General features: G+C 39.3%; 1 protein-coding gene across 1 annotated transcript in view; it reads right to left on the bottom strand.

Moving 5' to 3' along the window:
- Positions 1-1,235: 1,235 nt before the first annotated feature.
- The window catches only part of IFIT2 (interferon-induced protein with tetratricopeptide repeats 2), a 53,521-nt gene continuing 37,694 nt past the window's right edge, over positions 1,236-17,062 (bottom strand). Inside the window, exon 2 of the mRNA XM_006880401.1 lies at positions 1,236-2,664. Coding sequence (XP_006880463.1) covers positions 1,236-2,664 — 1,429 coding nt within the window. The remainder of the gene's footprint in view (positions 2,665-17,062) is intronic.

The raw sequence follows: 17,062 nt of genomic DNA, 5'->3' as shown, positions 1-17,062 counted from the left end.
ACATGAATTCTGGAAAGATTTTCAGTTACATTAAGTGTCTATACCACTCAATACACAACATTTCTAATGTGTTTGTGTGATAGGGTGGTGGTGGGGCCCAAACCAAACTAATGCCATTTCTCACTTTCCTAGTCCCTTAACTAACAAGTTATCCCTGGCTCTGAGGTCTTCCCTATCATTCCAAACTTGGACTCACGGAAGCAAATCTCATATCTTCATATGATAATGGTCTCCAGTGACAAAATAACATTTCTTTCTCTTTTTTGCTTATTCTTCCCCATTTCTGCTGTTCTCCTGAGGAGCCCTGGTGGTGCACTGTTGCCATGCTAGTTTTTTTAAATTTTTTAAAAAAATGTATTATGCTTTTATTCTAGGGTATTGCAGAGTCCCCTTTACTTCTTCACGTACTGTATTACGAAGACAGGTAACTCTTCAGGTCACCTGAAAGACTCAGGCTGTGAGTGCTAGACTCTGTTCTTTCTAGAAGTGGCCCTTCTAGATTCAACTTTTCCTCTGCCCTCTTTTTTCCTCCAACTAGGTTGCTATGTCACTTAACAAGACTATTGCTCTCCTGCTGTGTAAAACCCCCATCCACCCAGATTGAGAACTGGCTGGGGAGGAAGTGGAAGGAAGGGTTTAGGGACACAGCACGGGATCAAGAATGAAAGCAAAGATAAACATTTCAAAACTTGACCCCAAAGTTACATGCTTGAAAGATCTGACTACTTCATAACGAACAGACAAAGGGCTTCAGGCATCCACCACTATCTTAATATGTGACTAAGAGAATGTGTGACAGAACAAATTGTATTCAAGAGTTGGGGAGAAAGCTTGCTCATCTCAGTGTTCAAAACTGCCTCTTTTTTTAAATTTTATTTTATGAATTTTAATGAATATTCACAGAGATTTTAGATTTCCATTCATTCATTGTTGCACTTTTCTCCCTGCCCAGCCCTCCCCCCCCACACACACACCCCTCAGTTCGCTCCTCTCTTTGAAAAGTAAAAGAAAAATTCTTTCTTTGGTATACAATCCCCCCCACACCCCTCCCACCGCCCCAAGTACACTCCAAACTGCCTCTTAAGAGGATCCCTCCCTCAGAACCCCCTGGGTTGCTCACTTCCCAACCTTCAAGAATTAATACCTGGCACAGCAAATGTTCTCCACAACCTGAACCCAGTACGACAGGCCTATGTCTTTTCTGTTTAGTCCACGTTAAATATTTGATTATCCTTCTAGTCAAAGGGTGTCCCTCCAGCAGCAGCTCTATGGTAACCATCACCCTCTTCCCCGTTTCCTGCTTCTGCTATGGAAGATGAGGGAAGGAGGTTGGAAGAGTCCATATCCCTCTCAGAGTCTCCATCCAGCTCAGCCACGACCTTCAAGAGATACAAAGCCTCAGAGTCAGCTTCATTTTGGAAAAGCCTCTTTTCAGCAAGTCTCTGCACTTTGGCTTTCATCTTGTCTTTCCCCTTTGACCTCAGCTTGATTTTCATGCCCTCTAGAAAATGATGGATGGCCTTTTCTTCACACCGCATTTGAAACAGCTGGAAGTTTCCATATCGCAAATGGAGCAACTGCTTGGCTCCTGGACTAAGCTCTTTGAGGAATTCTTTCTGAAAGTAATAATCCGCTTCCTCATACTGATCTGCATGAGCACAGAGGGTGGCAAGATAGGAGTAGATATTGGGTAGATTGCCATTGTGCTCCTCTGCCTTCTTTAAATGATCCACAGCTTGTTCTATGAGTCTCAATAAGCTCTCTTTGTCCCCATACTTTTCGCTCTGCAGCTTGATGACTTCTGCCCGGTAGCAGCACCCAAGGTAGTAATGCAGGTAGGCATTGTTAGGCATGCACTCTAACGCCTTCCCAAGCATTTCAATAGTTTTCTCTCTGGTACCTTTCTTTCTATAAAAGGACGCAGCACCTCGAAGTACATCTGTTGCACGTGTGGCTTTCCTCAAGGCGTCTTCAATTAAACTCTCCCCTTCCTCTTCTTTCCCCATGTCTTGAAGTCTCAGAGCCAGGAGGACTTTTGCATAGTTGTTGTCAGGATTCAGTTTAATGGCTTGTCTCAGAGAGTCAGTGGGGTTCTGAGAAGGTGGCCAGTTATCCAGACGGTAGCTCGCAATGGCCAGTCCAGAGATGAATTCTGGGTTGTCTGGTTTTTTCTCCAGGGCCTTCTCAAAACACACCTTAGCCCTTTCATTGAATTTTCCTCCATACTTTAACCGTGCCCACCCTTCCTCACAGTCTAGTATGGGACTCTCGATTCTATAGGGGCTGGAAAACTTCTTGCAGACTTGTTTCACCTTCTCTACATACGTCTGAGCTTCGGAGAGTCTGCCCATGTGATAGTAGACCCACGCATAGTTTCCCCAGGTAACCAGACTTCTAATTTCAGCTCGGTCAGCATGCTCTCGTCGGATTAACTCTTCTGCTTCCTGTAAGCATTCCAAGGCCTCCTTGTTTTGACCTCTGTGGTGTTTTATGAAGGCCAGTATGTTATAGGTCGTGGCTTTGAATTCGCTGTTTTGGAACTCAATCTGATTGCACACTCTGTCTTCAAAATCATCCAAGGAATTTTCTCCTGCTAACAAATTCCAGGTGAAGTGACATTTTAGTTGCCGTAGACTGCTCTCCAAGGACTTCTTGGTGATCTCACTAAAGGGAAAAACAGAGAGATGGGCATTTTGAGATAGCGCATAGTTTCATCTAGTAAGATATGTGGATTTCAAATACAGACTTCTAAAGAGTATCAACCCAAATTTTAAAAAAAGAATAGACTTTCATCCCTTACCCCCCAGTATATTCTGCCTAAGTGTCAAATGCTTGATAAAGCAGGACTTTCACGACTGTGGAACAAAAGGACTGGGAAGGGCAATGAGCTGTGAGTGTCTCTAGAGCTGAGGCTACATGTCCCCGAATAAGGCTCTCTTTGTTTGGAGGACTGGCCCAGGGCTGTTTTTTTATGCTACCATGCAACAAAACTTTTATTAACGTTTTGAACAGGTTCAGTGATTACTGAAACTGGTAATTTCTAAACTTAAACTGAGAGAAAAGGCTATAGTGCAGAGTAATGCCATCATTACAGAGATTTTGGATTTCCATTCATTCATTGTTGCACTTTTCTCCCTGCCCAGCCCTCCTCCCCCTCTGCCCCCCTCCCCCCAGTTTGCTCCTCTCTTTGAAAATGTAAAAGAAAAATTCTCCTTGGTATACAATCCTCCCGCACCCCTCCCACCGCCCCAGGTACACTCCACTATACACCCTTAATTCTGGACTCTTGTGATAACTATAATACCCTATCATTCAGTGACTGGGATAATTGGGATGGGAGTGTCAGAGACGGTGCGATTGGCACAGGACGGAGCGGAGTTTAGGGCTGTTGTACATAGGGTCGCTATGAGTCGCAGGCGACTCGACGGCACACAACAACAACAACAACAATGTAACACTTTTAAATTATTCTCTCCCTCATCTGTTTCAATGCAGAGCTCTGGCGGCCTAGTTGGTAAAGACTTGCTCTGCCAAAGGCAGATCGTTCGAATACACCAGTTACTCCATGGGATAAAGATGGGCAATTGCTTCCTGTGTGATTTACAGCCTTGAAAACCTGCTGGAGGGTCAGTTATGAGTCAATTCTGACTTGATAGCACATAACAATAACAACATATATTCTTTTTTTTTTGGTGAGAAAAATGTATATTTAGAATTAGCCCTCTGGACTCAGTTTAGATGATCCCAATTTTTTTGGCAACATCCAAAGAATCATAGTCAGGAGCAAGTCGAACATAGGCCTTCTTCTCTCCATCAGGCCTAATCAAAGTGTTGACCATGGCCACATCAATGTCATAGAGCTTCTTTACAGCTTGTTTAATTTGGTGCTTATTGGCCTTGACATCCACACTGAACACAAGTGTGTTGTTATCTTCTATCTTCTTCATAGCTGACTCAGTGGTCAGGGGAAATTTGATGATGGCATAGTGGTCAAGCTTGTTTCTCCTGGAGGGCGCTCTTCCGAGGGTATTTGGGCTGCCGTCGGAGTCTCAGTGTCTTAGGTCACCAGAAGGTGGGTGATGTGCGGATCTTTTTTTTTTTTTTGGCTGTGGACGCCCTTCAGGACTGCCTTCTTGGCCTTTAATGCCTTTGCTTTGGCTTCAGTTTTGGGAGGGGCAGGGGTTTCCTTCTTGGCTTTCGGCTCCATCTTCGTAGAAAAGCACAACATATATTCTTAATTGATCTCATTAACCTATATAAATTTTTGGAGGTTTTATCAAATTAGAACATTTCATTATCTTTTTTAATGTGAATATTTTCCCCTTCTATCTAATTAAATCTTATTTTCTAGCCACCCTTAATTTTTACTTAGTTCCTCTGCTTTTCTATCTTTCTGGTTTCTGAATGGAGGTGTGGGTTCAAATCTCATTTTCAATGCTTAACTGTTTAACTCTTAGCTCTACACACTTTATTATTTTATTATTATTATTACTTTTTGTTCAGAATAAAAGGCAATTCTTTTGGCTCTTTTTCTTATCCCTACCTCTAAATAGGGAACTCCAGTGGTGTAGTTCATAGAGAGTTGTATTGATAAGACAAAACCTCTCTGGTTCAAATATGTCAGCAGCTCTGAGGGAAAAAGACAAGCAATATTCTCCCATGTAGCTCACAGCTTATAGCTTCCCCAAAACCCTAGAGGATCAGCTACAAGTCAGTTCTGACCCAACAGCAATGAATTTGAGTTTACTTCTAAACTGGGTGTCAGAAGAGACTTTGAACTGTGCTCTTGAACATAGAGAAGCCAAAGTATAATGAAAAAAAATTATGAAATAGGAGAGGTAAACAAAAGATGTCAAAAAGCAGTTCAAGAAGGGAAGTAAGTATTATAATGGAATGTGGAGAGACCTGGCATTGGCAAACCAAAAAGGTAAGAATTGTCTTGATATTTCTTAAGCTTAAAGAGCTGAAGAATAAATGTCTGCCTTGAGTTGCGATAGTGAGGATTTCTATGGGCACAATAGTGAACAATGCAGGATATAGTAAAGGAAGATAGCAGACATACACAGAGCCACTTTACCAAAAAGACTTCGTTAATGCTCATCTATTTCAGAGCATCACATATGATCAAGAATCAATGGTATTGAAGGAAGAAATCCCAGTTGCAATGAAGTGTTGTTGTGTATCTTGAAGTCAGAACCAACCCATAGCTGACCTTCCACTGGATTTTCAGAAGCAATGAATCACACAGGAGAAGACTGTCCGTCTTTCTCCTCTAGAGCAGCTGGAGGATTTGAACTAAGTGCCTTTGGGTTGGCAGCACAACTCCTTACCACCAAGCCACCAGCTTTCTTGTCATATTAATGACATTGTTGGATAATTCCCCCATTTGTTGGGTTACCTTTTTAAATTTTTTGTAAGGGCTCAAGTATGGGTGTCTCTTTCAGTCAGTTGGCCAGATAAACTGGCAGTGCTTTTGTTTGTTTCTCACCAGTGAAAAACAAGGTTCCAGGAACTGACAGACTCCTAACTTAAGTCTGCCGACAAACAAGTGCATTCATGGAAATGCCTATTCATCTCAGCCAAGGAACTGGAAAGACAATTAACGCACCAACGGACTGGAAGAAATACATATTTGTGTCCACTCAAAAAATAAAAAAAAGGTGATCCAATGAATGAAGATATCATCCAAAAATATTATTACTATCACAAGCAAGAAAACTTTGCTGAAGATCATGAAAAAGTGTTTGGAGCAGTACAATGACAGAAAGCTACCAGAAATTCAAACTCAATTCAGAAGAGAATGTGGCATGAGGGGTACATCATTGCTAATAACATCTTGGATTTTGGCTAAGATCAGAAAATACCAGAAAGAGGTTTACTTGTGTTTTATTAACTATGCAAAAGCATTCAACTGGGTGGATCAAAGCAGATTACGGATAACATTGCAGTAAGTGGCAATTCCAGGACTTTTCCCAGAACTACCAAACAATGGTATTTTCAAATTAACTCATGTGCATGGAAAAACTGGGACAATGAATAAGGAATATAAGGATATTCCTTATTCATTAAGGATATTCCTTATTCATTGTCCCAGTTTCTGACATCTGAGCTTCATCCTTGGACAAATGCTGCTGCTTTGATCATCTCTATTTTTCAAAGGGGTGTATCCCTCCCTTGGTGTTACTGTCCACTTTAAAGTCTCGCCCACTGTTTGACTGAAAGTTGAGCCACATGGATGGGTGAGTTCATTTCCAGGCTTGAAGAGCGACTAAGGGACCCACCAGTCTCTAGCAGGTAAGCAAGCCTGATCTTTTGAAATGTCTTTTGGTTTTGTTTCACATTTTTCTCCTACTCTATGCAAAACCTTCTATAATGATCTGTTTTAGAGTGATCAATGGTAGGAGCTGGGCACCACCTAGGTCTCTTGGTCTCAGGATTGTGGAGATAGTTTTCCTTAGCCTTTTGGATTAATTGTTCCTGCATGTCTTTGATTTCCTTCACTGCAGGTAGAAGAAACAAGTAGAAGGTCTCTCACAAGCTTTAAAGGCCCCATTTATCACACATCAAAGTAGAATGCAGAACACTGTCTTTCTCGGCTATGTTTTACTACTTGACCTTGAAGTTCCCTACAACTGTGGTCCTGAGTTCCCAGACAGTGATTACAGGGCAGTTTTAGGTTTTGGAGGGGACTTGGGAATCCTAGAGATGGAGGACATATGTTTCTAAGCACTCCATCTCCAATTCACACTTCCAACAGTCAGTGGAATTTTGAGGTTAAAACACTTCTGTTAGTTTGCTTGTTCTAATGCCAATCTGACATAAATGAGCACTTTAAAGATAAAATCCACCATAGCATATGACTAAGGCTACTGGGCTGAGTGCATCTTTAATGACATCTGCTGAAGAGAAAGACTTGCTTAAATATTCATTTTTTTCAGAATTCACTAACTTAATCCTTTCAATTAAGAAACAAAAGAAGGGTAGCCAAGAAGAGCAACTGGCCCCATCCACCTGTAAAGGAGTCACATCCCTGATTCTATTGAATATATTTCTTTCTCTGCTCCCGTTTCCTGTTTAATCCCCCCTCTCCCACACCAGCTCTCAGCTCTTGCCTGTGAGCACCTCCAGAGATGCCCTTAGGTTGCTGGACTCAGTGAGGCAGAGACTGGTTTAGGAAGAAAAATGCCAGCAACTGAATACACAGCTTTATAGCATACAGAGAATCACAGTACGGTCATAAACGAACATTAAAACCGAGCACTTCAGGAAATGGCCCTGAGTGGGAGGTGCTGTTTAGGATCTGCCTTGACAGCAAGGCTGAATAAACAGTTAACGAGGAGGAGGAGGAGGAGGAGGAGGAGAATCTTTACCTCATGACGGCTGTGAGCTTCGCTCTGCTCTGGAAGACTGAACAGGCTGCTGTGCTCTCCAAGAAGCCTTCCTCTTCTGCCTCAGATAAATTCTGAACAGCCCTATATAGGGAGGCATTGTTTCCCTGAAAGTGACTGTACACAACGGAAAACGAAACCAGAAAGTGAAACTGATAAGGTAGTCTAGATTGTTGCCTGAAGGAAAACGAATCCTCTCAGGAGGATCAGGAGGACTTCAGCTCCCCCCCTGTGAGTCACAGAAACTTCCTGTTTGTGGATTGTGTTGGTGTCAGGTCACCTAACATCCGGGAATTGCTGCTTCCAGAAGGATAACATTTAGAAAGCATCCTTGCTTCTTTATTAACAATGCTAACCTGGTCTCACTCTCCTCACCTTTTAACACAACTGTGACCCACAGGACCCTGAAAATAGTTAAGCAATCTCCATGAGGGGGAGGCTTTTTGTCTGTTTTATTCACTGCTCAGTCTTCAGTCCCTGAACATGGCAGATATAAAAAAAAAAAAAAAATCAATCACCAAATGAATGAGTGAATCCACGTCCAGAATCATGGTTTTATTTATGGGCTGTGAGACTCTAGCTGGGCATATTATTGAAATGTCTCTGTGCTTTAGTTCCCCTGTGAAGTGGAAAGATAGTACTCATAGCAGTGTTGGAAGGGTTCAATGAGTTAATATAGGAAATCTGCTTAGAACGATGGTGTCACATAATTTTAAATGTCAGTGTTTATTATACTTGCAATTAAAATATTCACTCCTCACCGGAAGGAAACTTTAGATGTTTGCCATTTCTAGGTTTTTAGGTCCTCTTCTAACATGTCATGACTCACCATGGTCACTAACTTAGGTTAAACAATTCCTAAACATCACTAAACTGAGTCCTGAAAACAATCTTTATGGTTCCCATGGATATGCAATACCTGAACATTATGAGTTCTAGTACTTTTTTTTTTATGCCAGAGGAAATGTATATTTCTTACTCATTCCTTATTCACTCTTTTATCACAAAGGACTTATACAGAAGACAAAAACATCAACAAAAACTAGGTGTATTTTTAGTAATGGAATTATACAGTACAAGTGAAACATATCTCCAACATAGGAGCCGTTAACTAGTAAAATTATAGATGCTAACGTAAGTTATTCAGTCTTGGAAAAAGATTTCTCTTCAGTGCTCCTGGTTGGCGCCAGGTGGAATCAAAGGCTGTGACAATCCTATCCCCTCTGACGGGGATACCCATCGAAGATACTCTTGGTTGAGAAGTACTGCTTTTCGTTCCCACTTAAAAGTTTTAAGTTCTGGAACATAGGTGAACCTCAAATGAAACAAGTGACCTGCATCAAGGTTTTGTTTTTAAAAAAACATGATAAAGGAATACAAGAGCACTGAAATAGAATCACTAACTTTTTAAATTTGTTTTGAAATTTGCATTTGAAAAAATGAGATATTGCTTTATGCAGAATTTTCAAGAATATATCTATTACACAAAAGCAAGAAGTAATTCGATAATTTTTCCAAGAATACTTGGATAAAATATTTTTTTCTATTTGAAATTGTGTATTTGGGAAGATTCCTAAACAATTTATGTAATTTTATGTGAAAGAAATGTCTTATATACTCCTTTTCCAAATGACAGGAAGTCATAGTAGTGCTGTGCTTTAATGACGATGAGACTTTATTTGCCTAAGTGATACTACAATTTTTTTGTTCATACCTTTTAAAACTGTTTCATATTGAAAGTTGGAATATCATAAAAAAAATTGCCAAAGATGTGCTGGAGTGCTATTTGAGGACTTATATCAAAATACTTACTCGCCTTTTTTATTACAAGCTTCTTGTGGACATCTTACGTGAATGAAAATAAGTTGTATATACATTCATATTAAGATTAATCATTAGTTGTGAAATAATGGTTTGCAGCATGTTAAGCCTGTTAGTATTGATGGATCATGCACTTTGGCTTCTGAAAACATAAACCCTACAAACATTCTTAAAGAAAAGTAGAACTGATGTTTGAGAGCTTTTGGGCTTTAGCATGGTTATTTATTGTAGTAGTTTGATTGGCTGGGTTAGTGGAATGGTTTCTAGTTCTGTACTGCAATAGAATATTCCCCTTTGGGATAAAAATATGTCTGTGTTACAGAGAATCCTGTATGGTGGTTAAATTTCTGAAAAAATACAAAGTTTAGAATATTTTAAAAATAAAGCTTAAGTTGAATGGCAACAAAAAAAGAAAATTAGTTATTTCAAAATACAGAAGCTTTGAATAGAGGCTTTCCTCTTGCCTTTCTCCAGGCAATATCTTTATTATTGTTGTTGTTGTTGACTTTTTAGAGCAACGAGTACTAATGAGTTTGTTCATGTGAACAACTTAAAACTCATCTGCAGAATGCACAAACTAGTTCATGAAGGCTATAAATTGATGTTGGTTGAAAAACTGCTAGTAGTCTGATCTGCTCCTATTTGCTGTTACCTCTGTGGAAATATTACCTCCACCATGGGTTCCAAAGATGTAAATGCAAGAGGACCAAAGTTATATTGGGCAATTCCAGATTCAGAATGTGTTAGTTCACCTGGAATAACAATACTATATTTTCTTTAAGGCCTTCATTCATCATGCCAACCCATTTTCCTACCCTCGTCTAATCCCAGCTTTTCCTGTATTAGCCTCTACTGTAAACTTTTCATTGAGTACCTTGCTGCTGAAATGCTTCCTCTTGCCTTTTTAAATTTCAGATATCTAATTGGTTTTTTTAATCATTCTTCTCCCTTATCTCATTCTCACCTGAACTAATGAGGAAAGATTTGAGAACAGTCTTACTACCCTATTCCATGTAAAAATCCTCAAATCTTCAAACTCTTTTTCTTGCATTGATCCCTTAAAATTGGGCCTATTGTCTTTGAAAATATAAAAAATATATGAAAAGTAGATTTTCTTTTTTCTTTTTTTAAATTTTTATTATTTTGTGTGTCTGTGTACCGTCAAATCAGATCTGATGGTACAGGAGGAGATTGTCCCTCCTTTCCTGGCAGAGCATCTGGTGGATTCGAACTATGCGCCTCTGGGATTGCAGTGCAGCTTTTTGCCACTAGGCCACCAGAGTTCCCCTAAAAAGTACACACTTCTTTTTTTTATTTTATTTTATTTTATTATTTTGTGTGTGTACCGTCAAATCAGATCTGACTGGTACAGGAGGAGATTGTTCCTCTTTCTCCAGCAGAGCATCTGGTAGATTTGAACCGTGCACCTCTGGGATTGCAGTGAAAGGTAGATTTTTCTTAAGTGTTATATTTCAGTGTTTGATTAAATGCTTAAAATAGTTTAATCTGTTAGCTGTTTTGTGTGCTGTCAAGTTAGAACCATAGGTGACTCATAGTCAGACTCACAGTTAGAACTCATAGCTGTCCCTCTAGTGGGTTTTTTGAGGCTGAGAATCATTCAGGAAGAGATTGTCCGTTTTGTCTCCCATGGAGCCTATGGTGGATGTAAACTGGCAGAGAAATGTCCCTTTTCGGCTAGCAGTGCCAAGTCCCTCCTGACTAGGCCACCGAAGCTCTCTCTGCAGAATGGTGTTATGTGCCATCGAGTTGATTAGGGCTCACAGCTTCCCTCTGAGCAACAAATTGGAAGCTTGCCCCATCCTGTGCCATCCTCATGGCCTTCATCCTGCACCAACCTTACACCACTGTGCCAATCCAACTTGTTGAGGATTTTCCTCTCTGCTTCATTGTAGCCTTTGATTAGTTACTGGCTTGAAGGAAACAGAATGTGTTTTCTTTGTTTGAGAATCTAGTTGAATGTGCATAGGGATTTGATTCTTAGAAGGTCCCATTCATCTACTTTATCCTCTCCTGGTTGTAGGTTTTTCAGGATGCTTGGAAGACTGTTCATGTTGTGGATTAGGGCTTCTAGAGTTCTTCCAAGCTTTTCTGTAATAAAGTTTATTGACCTTGATTTTAATGCTAGGTCTTTGAGCCACTTTGAGTTGGTTTTTGTGTATGGCGTGAGGTGTGGATCTTGCTTGAGTTTTCTGCAGATGGTTTACCAATTTTGCCAACACCATTTGTTAAAATGGCTGTCATTTCCCCACTTAACTGATTTAATCTCCTTGTTGAAAATCAGCTGACCATAGGTAGATGGTCTGATTTCTGGGTTCTCAATTCTATTCCATTGATCTATGTGTCTGTCATTGTACCAGTACCACACTGTCTTGAACATCACAGCAGTGTAGTAGTATTTGAAATAGTTTTCCATCTTGTTGAAGAATGGAATTGGTATTTGTAATGGGATAGCATTGAAAGTGTAAATTTCCTTTGGTAGGATTTTCATTTTCACAATATTGAGTCTTCCTATCCATGAACAAGGTATACTCTTCCATTTCTCCAGGTCTCTTTTTGTTTCTTGTAGTAATGTTTTTTAATTTTCTTTGAATAGATCCTTTGTGTTTCTTACTCTCTGGTATTTAATCTTGTGATTAGCTATTGTGATGGGTATTGTTTTTCTTGGCTGCAGTTCTGTATTCTCTTTGTCACTGTAGAGAAGTCCATTTGATTTTTGTATGTTGATCTTGTATCCTGCCATTTTGCTGAATTGGTCAACTATGTCCAATAGTTTTCTTGCTGAGTCTTTGGGGCTTTCTAATTATACTATCATATCATCTGCATATAGAGATAATTTTACTTCCTCTTTGCCAATTTGAATACCTCTTATTTCCTTCTCTTGTCTTATTGCTACCACTAAGGCTTCCAATACAATATTGACTAGGAGAGGAGATAGTGAACATCCTTGCCTAGTTCCTGTTCTCACAGGGAATGTCTTTAATCTCTCTCCATGGAGAACAATGTTGGCTCTTGGATTTGCATATATACTTTTTACTATGTTGAGGAAATTCCCTTCTATTCTTATTTTGTTGAGTGTCTTAATCAGGAAAGGGTGTTGGATTTTGTCAAAGGTCTTTTCTACATCAGTTGATAGGATCATGTGGTTCTTGATCTTTGTTTTGTTAATGTGATGAATTAATTATACACAGACTGGGAAAAATATTTTGCAATGACATGTCTGATAAGGAACTTATATCTAGAACTTAGAGAATACTTGAACACCACAACAAGATAAAGGTAAACAACCCAATTGCAAAATGGGCACAGGATATGAACAGACACTTCAGCAAAGACATTCAGATGGCGAACAAACACATGAAGAAATGTTCAAAATCCCTATTTCTAAGAGAGATGCAAATCAAAACAACTATGAGCTATCATCTCACCCCAGTAACATTAACAAACAGAAACAACAAATGCTGGTGAGGTTGTGGAGAAACTGAAACCCTTATTCACTGTTGGTGGGAGTGTAAAATGGTGCAACCACTGTACAAGGCAATATGGCGCTTTCTCAAAAGCTGGAAATAAAAATACCATTTGACCGAATAATTCCACTACTGGGAATATACCCTAAAGAAACTAGAACCGCCACCCAAGCAGATATATGCACACCCATGTTTATTGCTGCTTTGCTCACAATTGCAAAAAGTTGGAAACAACCCAAGTGCCCATGAACAAACAAAGGCTAGAGAAGCTGTGGTATATTCACACAATGGAATATTATGCAGCGTTGAAAAACAATGAACTCATGAAATATTATATAAAATGCGTGACCATGGAGGGCATTATGCTTAGTTAAATATCTCAATCACAAAAAGACAAATACTGCATAACTCCACTGTTATAAAACAGGACTGATATGGGGGTTGGGAGAAAAGTAAGAAAAAAGGGAATAAATGTACACAGTATAGAAACAGACAAGGGATTTTATCAGTTAAAAAAAAGAAACAGACAAGGGAGAGAACTGTATAAAAGGAATATATGATTAGATATGATTATGTATTATTGGAATGACAGGAGTCCAGAATAAGAGCTGCATAGTAAAGTTGACTTGGGAGGTGGAGGAACTGCATAACAATGAAAGATTTTTTTTTCCCCAAAGAGAAAAATGAACTGGCAGGAAGGGGGACAGGGAGAAAAATGTGCCACAATGAATGAATAGAAATCCAAGTTCTCTACAAACTTTCATTAAAATATCAATTAAAAAAAAAAAAGCTAGTTGACAGAATAGACTATACCAAAAATACTCCACCTGTTATACCATTCAGCTGTTTGTTTTTAGTTTGGTAAATTTTTGGAAATTTCAGCAGCGGAGTTGTTATTCAGTAAGGTTTGATGGATTTAAAATGCAGGTTATTTATATCAATCCCAGCTGTAAACTTTTATTCTTGGTTAGATGATCCTTTAAATGGATAGAAAAGAAAGTGTTATATAAAGGGGTAGAAGTCAAATCAACAACAACAATAACAAACCAGTAACAGCACTACATAAGGACTTGTCAGATAATCAAGCTAGATTCAAAGAGGATGTGCAATGAGAGAGGTCATTGTTGATGTCAAATAGAGCTCAGTTAAAAGTCAAGAGTACAACAGCGATGTTTTTCCCTTGACTTTGTTCACTATACAAAGGCAATTAGAGGATGTTGATCATGATATTGACTATCTTAGAAGGAAACAAAGAAGAAAAATATCTTTTTGTGCCAGAAGTTGGACACTTCCTGGTCTGAGTTTCAGAAAGTTTCCTTCAGGAACAGGGAGCTCTGGTGGCATAGTCTTTAGGAAATTGTACTGCTAACTCAAAGCTGACTTCTTCTCTCGTGCTTCCAATCCACCAGCCACTCCTGGGGAATAGATGGGAGATCTCCTCCCATGCAATTTACAACTGAAAACCTCCTGGAGTGTCAGCTGTTCCAATCCAACTGCAAAGAGTGAGTGTTGAATATCCACGAAGGAGAATCTGTGTGAGTCCTTAGTGTTACAGAATTTAGAGTGCCTGAATTAACAAAAACCAAGTATTATCTTCATTAAAGTATGCTAAACATTTGATTAATCAAACTTTAAAATCTAACAGGGAAATCTTCCTTGACATTTTCAGAGACAACAGGCCTGATTAATAAACGGAAAAAAAAAAATCCTTTCCCTCTTCAACACACCCTGGAGTGCTGCTCAGCTGGCCTGAAGTTTTTTGGCAAAGGTTGTTTTGATACTCAAAAGAGTCCAGAATGAAGGAGTGTACTTGGCTGGAGGGCGGGGGGATTGTATACCAATGAAGGAATTTTTCTTTTACTTTTCAAAGGGAAGAGTGAACTGGGGGAAGCGGTGGGCAGGGAGAAAAATGCAACATTGAAAGAATGGAAATCCAAAATCTCTGTAAATGTTCATTAAAATTAATAAAATAAAATTATAAAAAAAGAAGTCTGTGTGCCTAAATGGCTATAGATTTCCTGAAGACTTTTAGAAGCAGCACAATTGGTGGAGGATTCCTCAATGTGAAATAATTGCAAATAAGAAATGGAAATTTTTCCTGACAAGGTTAACTAACTTTCAACTATGTTGGTTCCCTATTGAAAGGACAAGAAGGCTTTATCAGAGGGAGTTTTAATATTTTCGGTTGGGAACTCAACTGAGATGGAATGTTTTGGAGGAGGTGTGTGTTAAGAAGTTCAAGGTAGAGGGAAATTTACTAGACTGGTTACCAGAAGAATAACAGAGAAATAGGAATCAGGAGGAATATTAGCCTTATCATTAATACTACTAGTCCATCACTTAGGACAGAGCACTTAGGATCAGAACTTTATATGACCCACCCAATTGTCCTCTTTGATGCCCATATGGGAAATGGCCACTTCCCAGACGAATAAAAAAGATTTCTAGCATGTAAGCAACATGTCACATGTGATTAAAAAAAAAAAGAGAGAGAAGTGAAAATCCACTGGTGTCTAGTAGGTTTTGACATGTAGTGACCATCGCAAAGTCCCGAGGCTGTGAGCACAGCAGGAGAGACTCCCCCTCTTGCTCCTGTGGAGCTCCCAGTGGAGCGTAACCTTTGGGTTGGCTTACATCACACTCTGTGAAATGGAGGTAGGTGCTTGGTGCAACTAAAATAATTGACACAGATCTGGATCAATAGCCTTTTTGCTCTGGGTCCTTGCTTCTGCTTTTGCAGAGTAGGTTATCCATAACCACACTTTTGACCAAGATAACTGGTTTTGCAACACTTTGAGGCGGGTCACCCATATTGTTGTGAGTACGCAGAACCAGACACTAAGGTTGAGTCCTATAGTCAAGAAATTCTTGATAAATAGTCTCATAGAACATGTTGAATATCTGTTGTCCTATGATAAAACTACAATGAGAAGTTTATAGAAAGTATAAAAAATAAACTCAGTTTGAGTTAAGGAAACACTGATTCTCACAAAGTAAAAACCTGTGCTGTAAAATTCAGAGACTACATATTTGCTGTTGTTGTTGTTGTTGTTGTTGTTAAGTACAGTTGAGTTGCACGCAACTCATAGCGAACCTATGAACAAAATACCCGAATCCAGTTTTATAACTATTTTCGTTTCCCTAGGTTCATATAGTTTCTAGAGGCATGTTGTCTAGGAAGTGGATGTCACACTGCTTCCATGCCTGTTTTAATCTGGGAGATCCACCAAACACTGTCCACCATGAGTGACCATTAACTTCATAATATTTATAGGGTAAATACTCTTCTATGGGGAAAATAGACCCCAGATCCAAATACAATTTTTGTTGTTGTTGTTATGTACTGGCCAGTCAAAACTGACTCATACCTGACCCTCCAGAGGGTTTTCAGAGTCATTAAATCTTAAGGGAGAAGATTGCTCATCTTTCTCCCAAAAACATATTCTATAGAACCAGTTTTTTAAGACGCAAATAAGACAGAGGTAAATTATTCTGTATTGAGAGAAAGTACCCACATGGTGTTAAAAATGTCAGCTGAATCATAACGATGGCTATCATTTGTAAAACCCAAAACGTTGTTGCAGATGGGGTTACCAAAGTGGAGAAAACACTAGGATTGGGATACATAAAGATTTTCAAATTGAAAAGAGTATAGGACTGGTTCTAGGGTTCCTGCCACCTTCCTATCTGGTGGCCAGAGATGTCACTCATGGGACTTATTAAGAACATGCCCATACAACTTCTCTGGCTCTCTGTATAAGATTCAAGGTTGGATTTTTGAAACTTGTCCCTCCCTAAGTTCCTCTGACTTCTGTGATAAACTTTCAATTGAACTCTAAGAAGAAAGCGATATATGACTGAGTGATTGATTGATTGATGAATTGTCACAAATACAACCCTTGGTATGGTTCACATCTCAACATCAAGAAAATAAAAATACTCACCACTATGCCATTAGGCAATGTCATGATAGATGGAGAAAGGATTGAAGTCATCAATTACTTTATTTGCTTGAATCAACAATCAACACCCTTGGTACCGGCAGGCAGAAGATTAGGAGACGTATTACATTGGACAAGGGACATCAGGTACATCTTCAAAATGCTGAAGAGCAATAATATCAGTTTGAAGACTAAGGTGCGTCTGCTTCAGACCATGGCATTTTCAATGATTTTTCTATGCCTCTGAGGGCTGGATAATGAATAAGGATTACAGAGTAGAATTGAACTGCTTTTGAAGTGCAGTGCTGGAGTACTGAATAGACTTCCAAAGGAACAAACAGATAGATGTTGTAAAATGTGCAGCTGGAGCGTGCCTTAGAGGCAAAGCTTTACCTGTAATACTTTGCACATGCTTCTAGAGAGGTTA

The sequence above is a fragment of the Elephantulus edwardii genome, unplaced genomic scaffold (assembly GCF_000299155.1).
Source record: "Elephantulus edwardii isolate Elephantulus edwardi_28Jun2011 unplaced genomic scaffold, EleEdw1.0 scaffold00007, whole genome shotgun sequence".
Classification (NCBI taxonomy): Eukaryota; Metazoa; Chordata; class Mammalia; order Macroscelidea; family Macroscelididae; genus Elephantulus; species Elephantulus edwardii.
The sequence above is the reverse complement of the archived record's forward strand: the minus strand, read 5'-3'. Positions and strand labels throughout refer to the sequence as shown.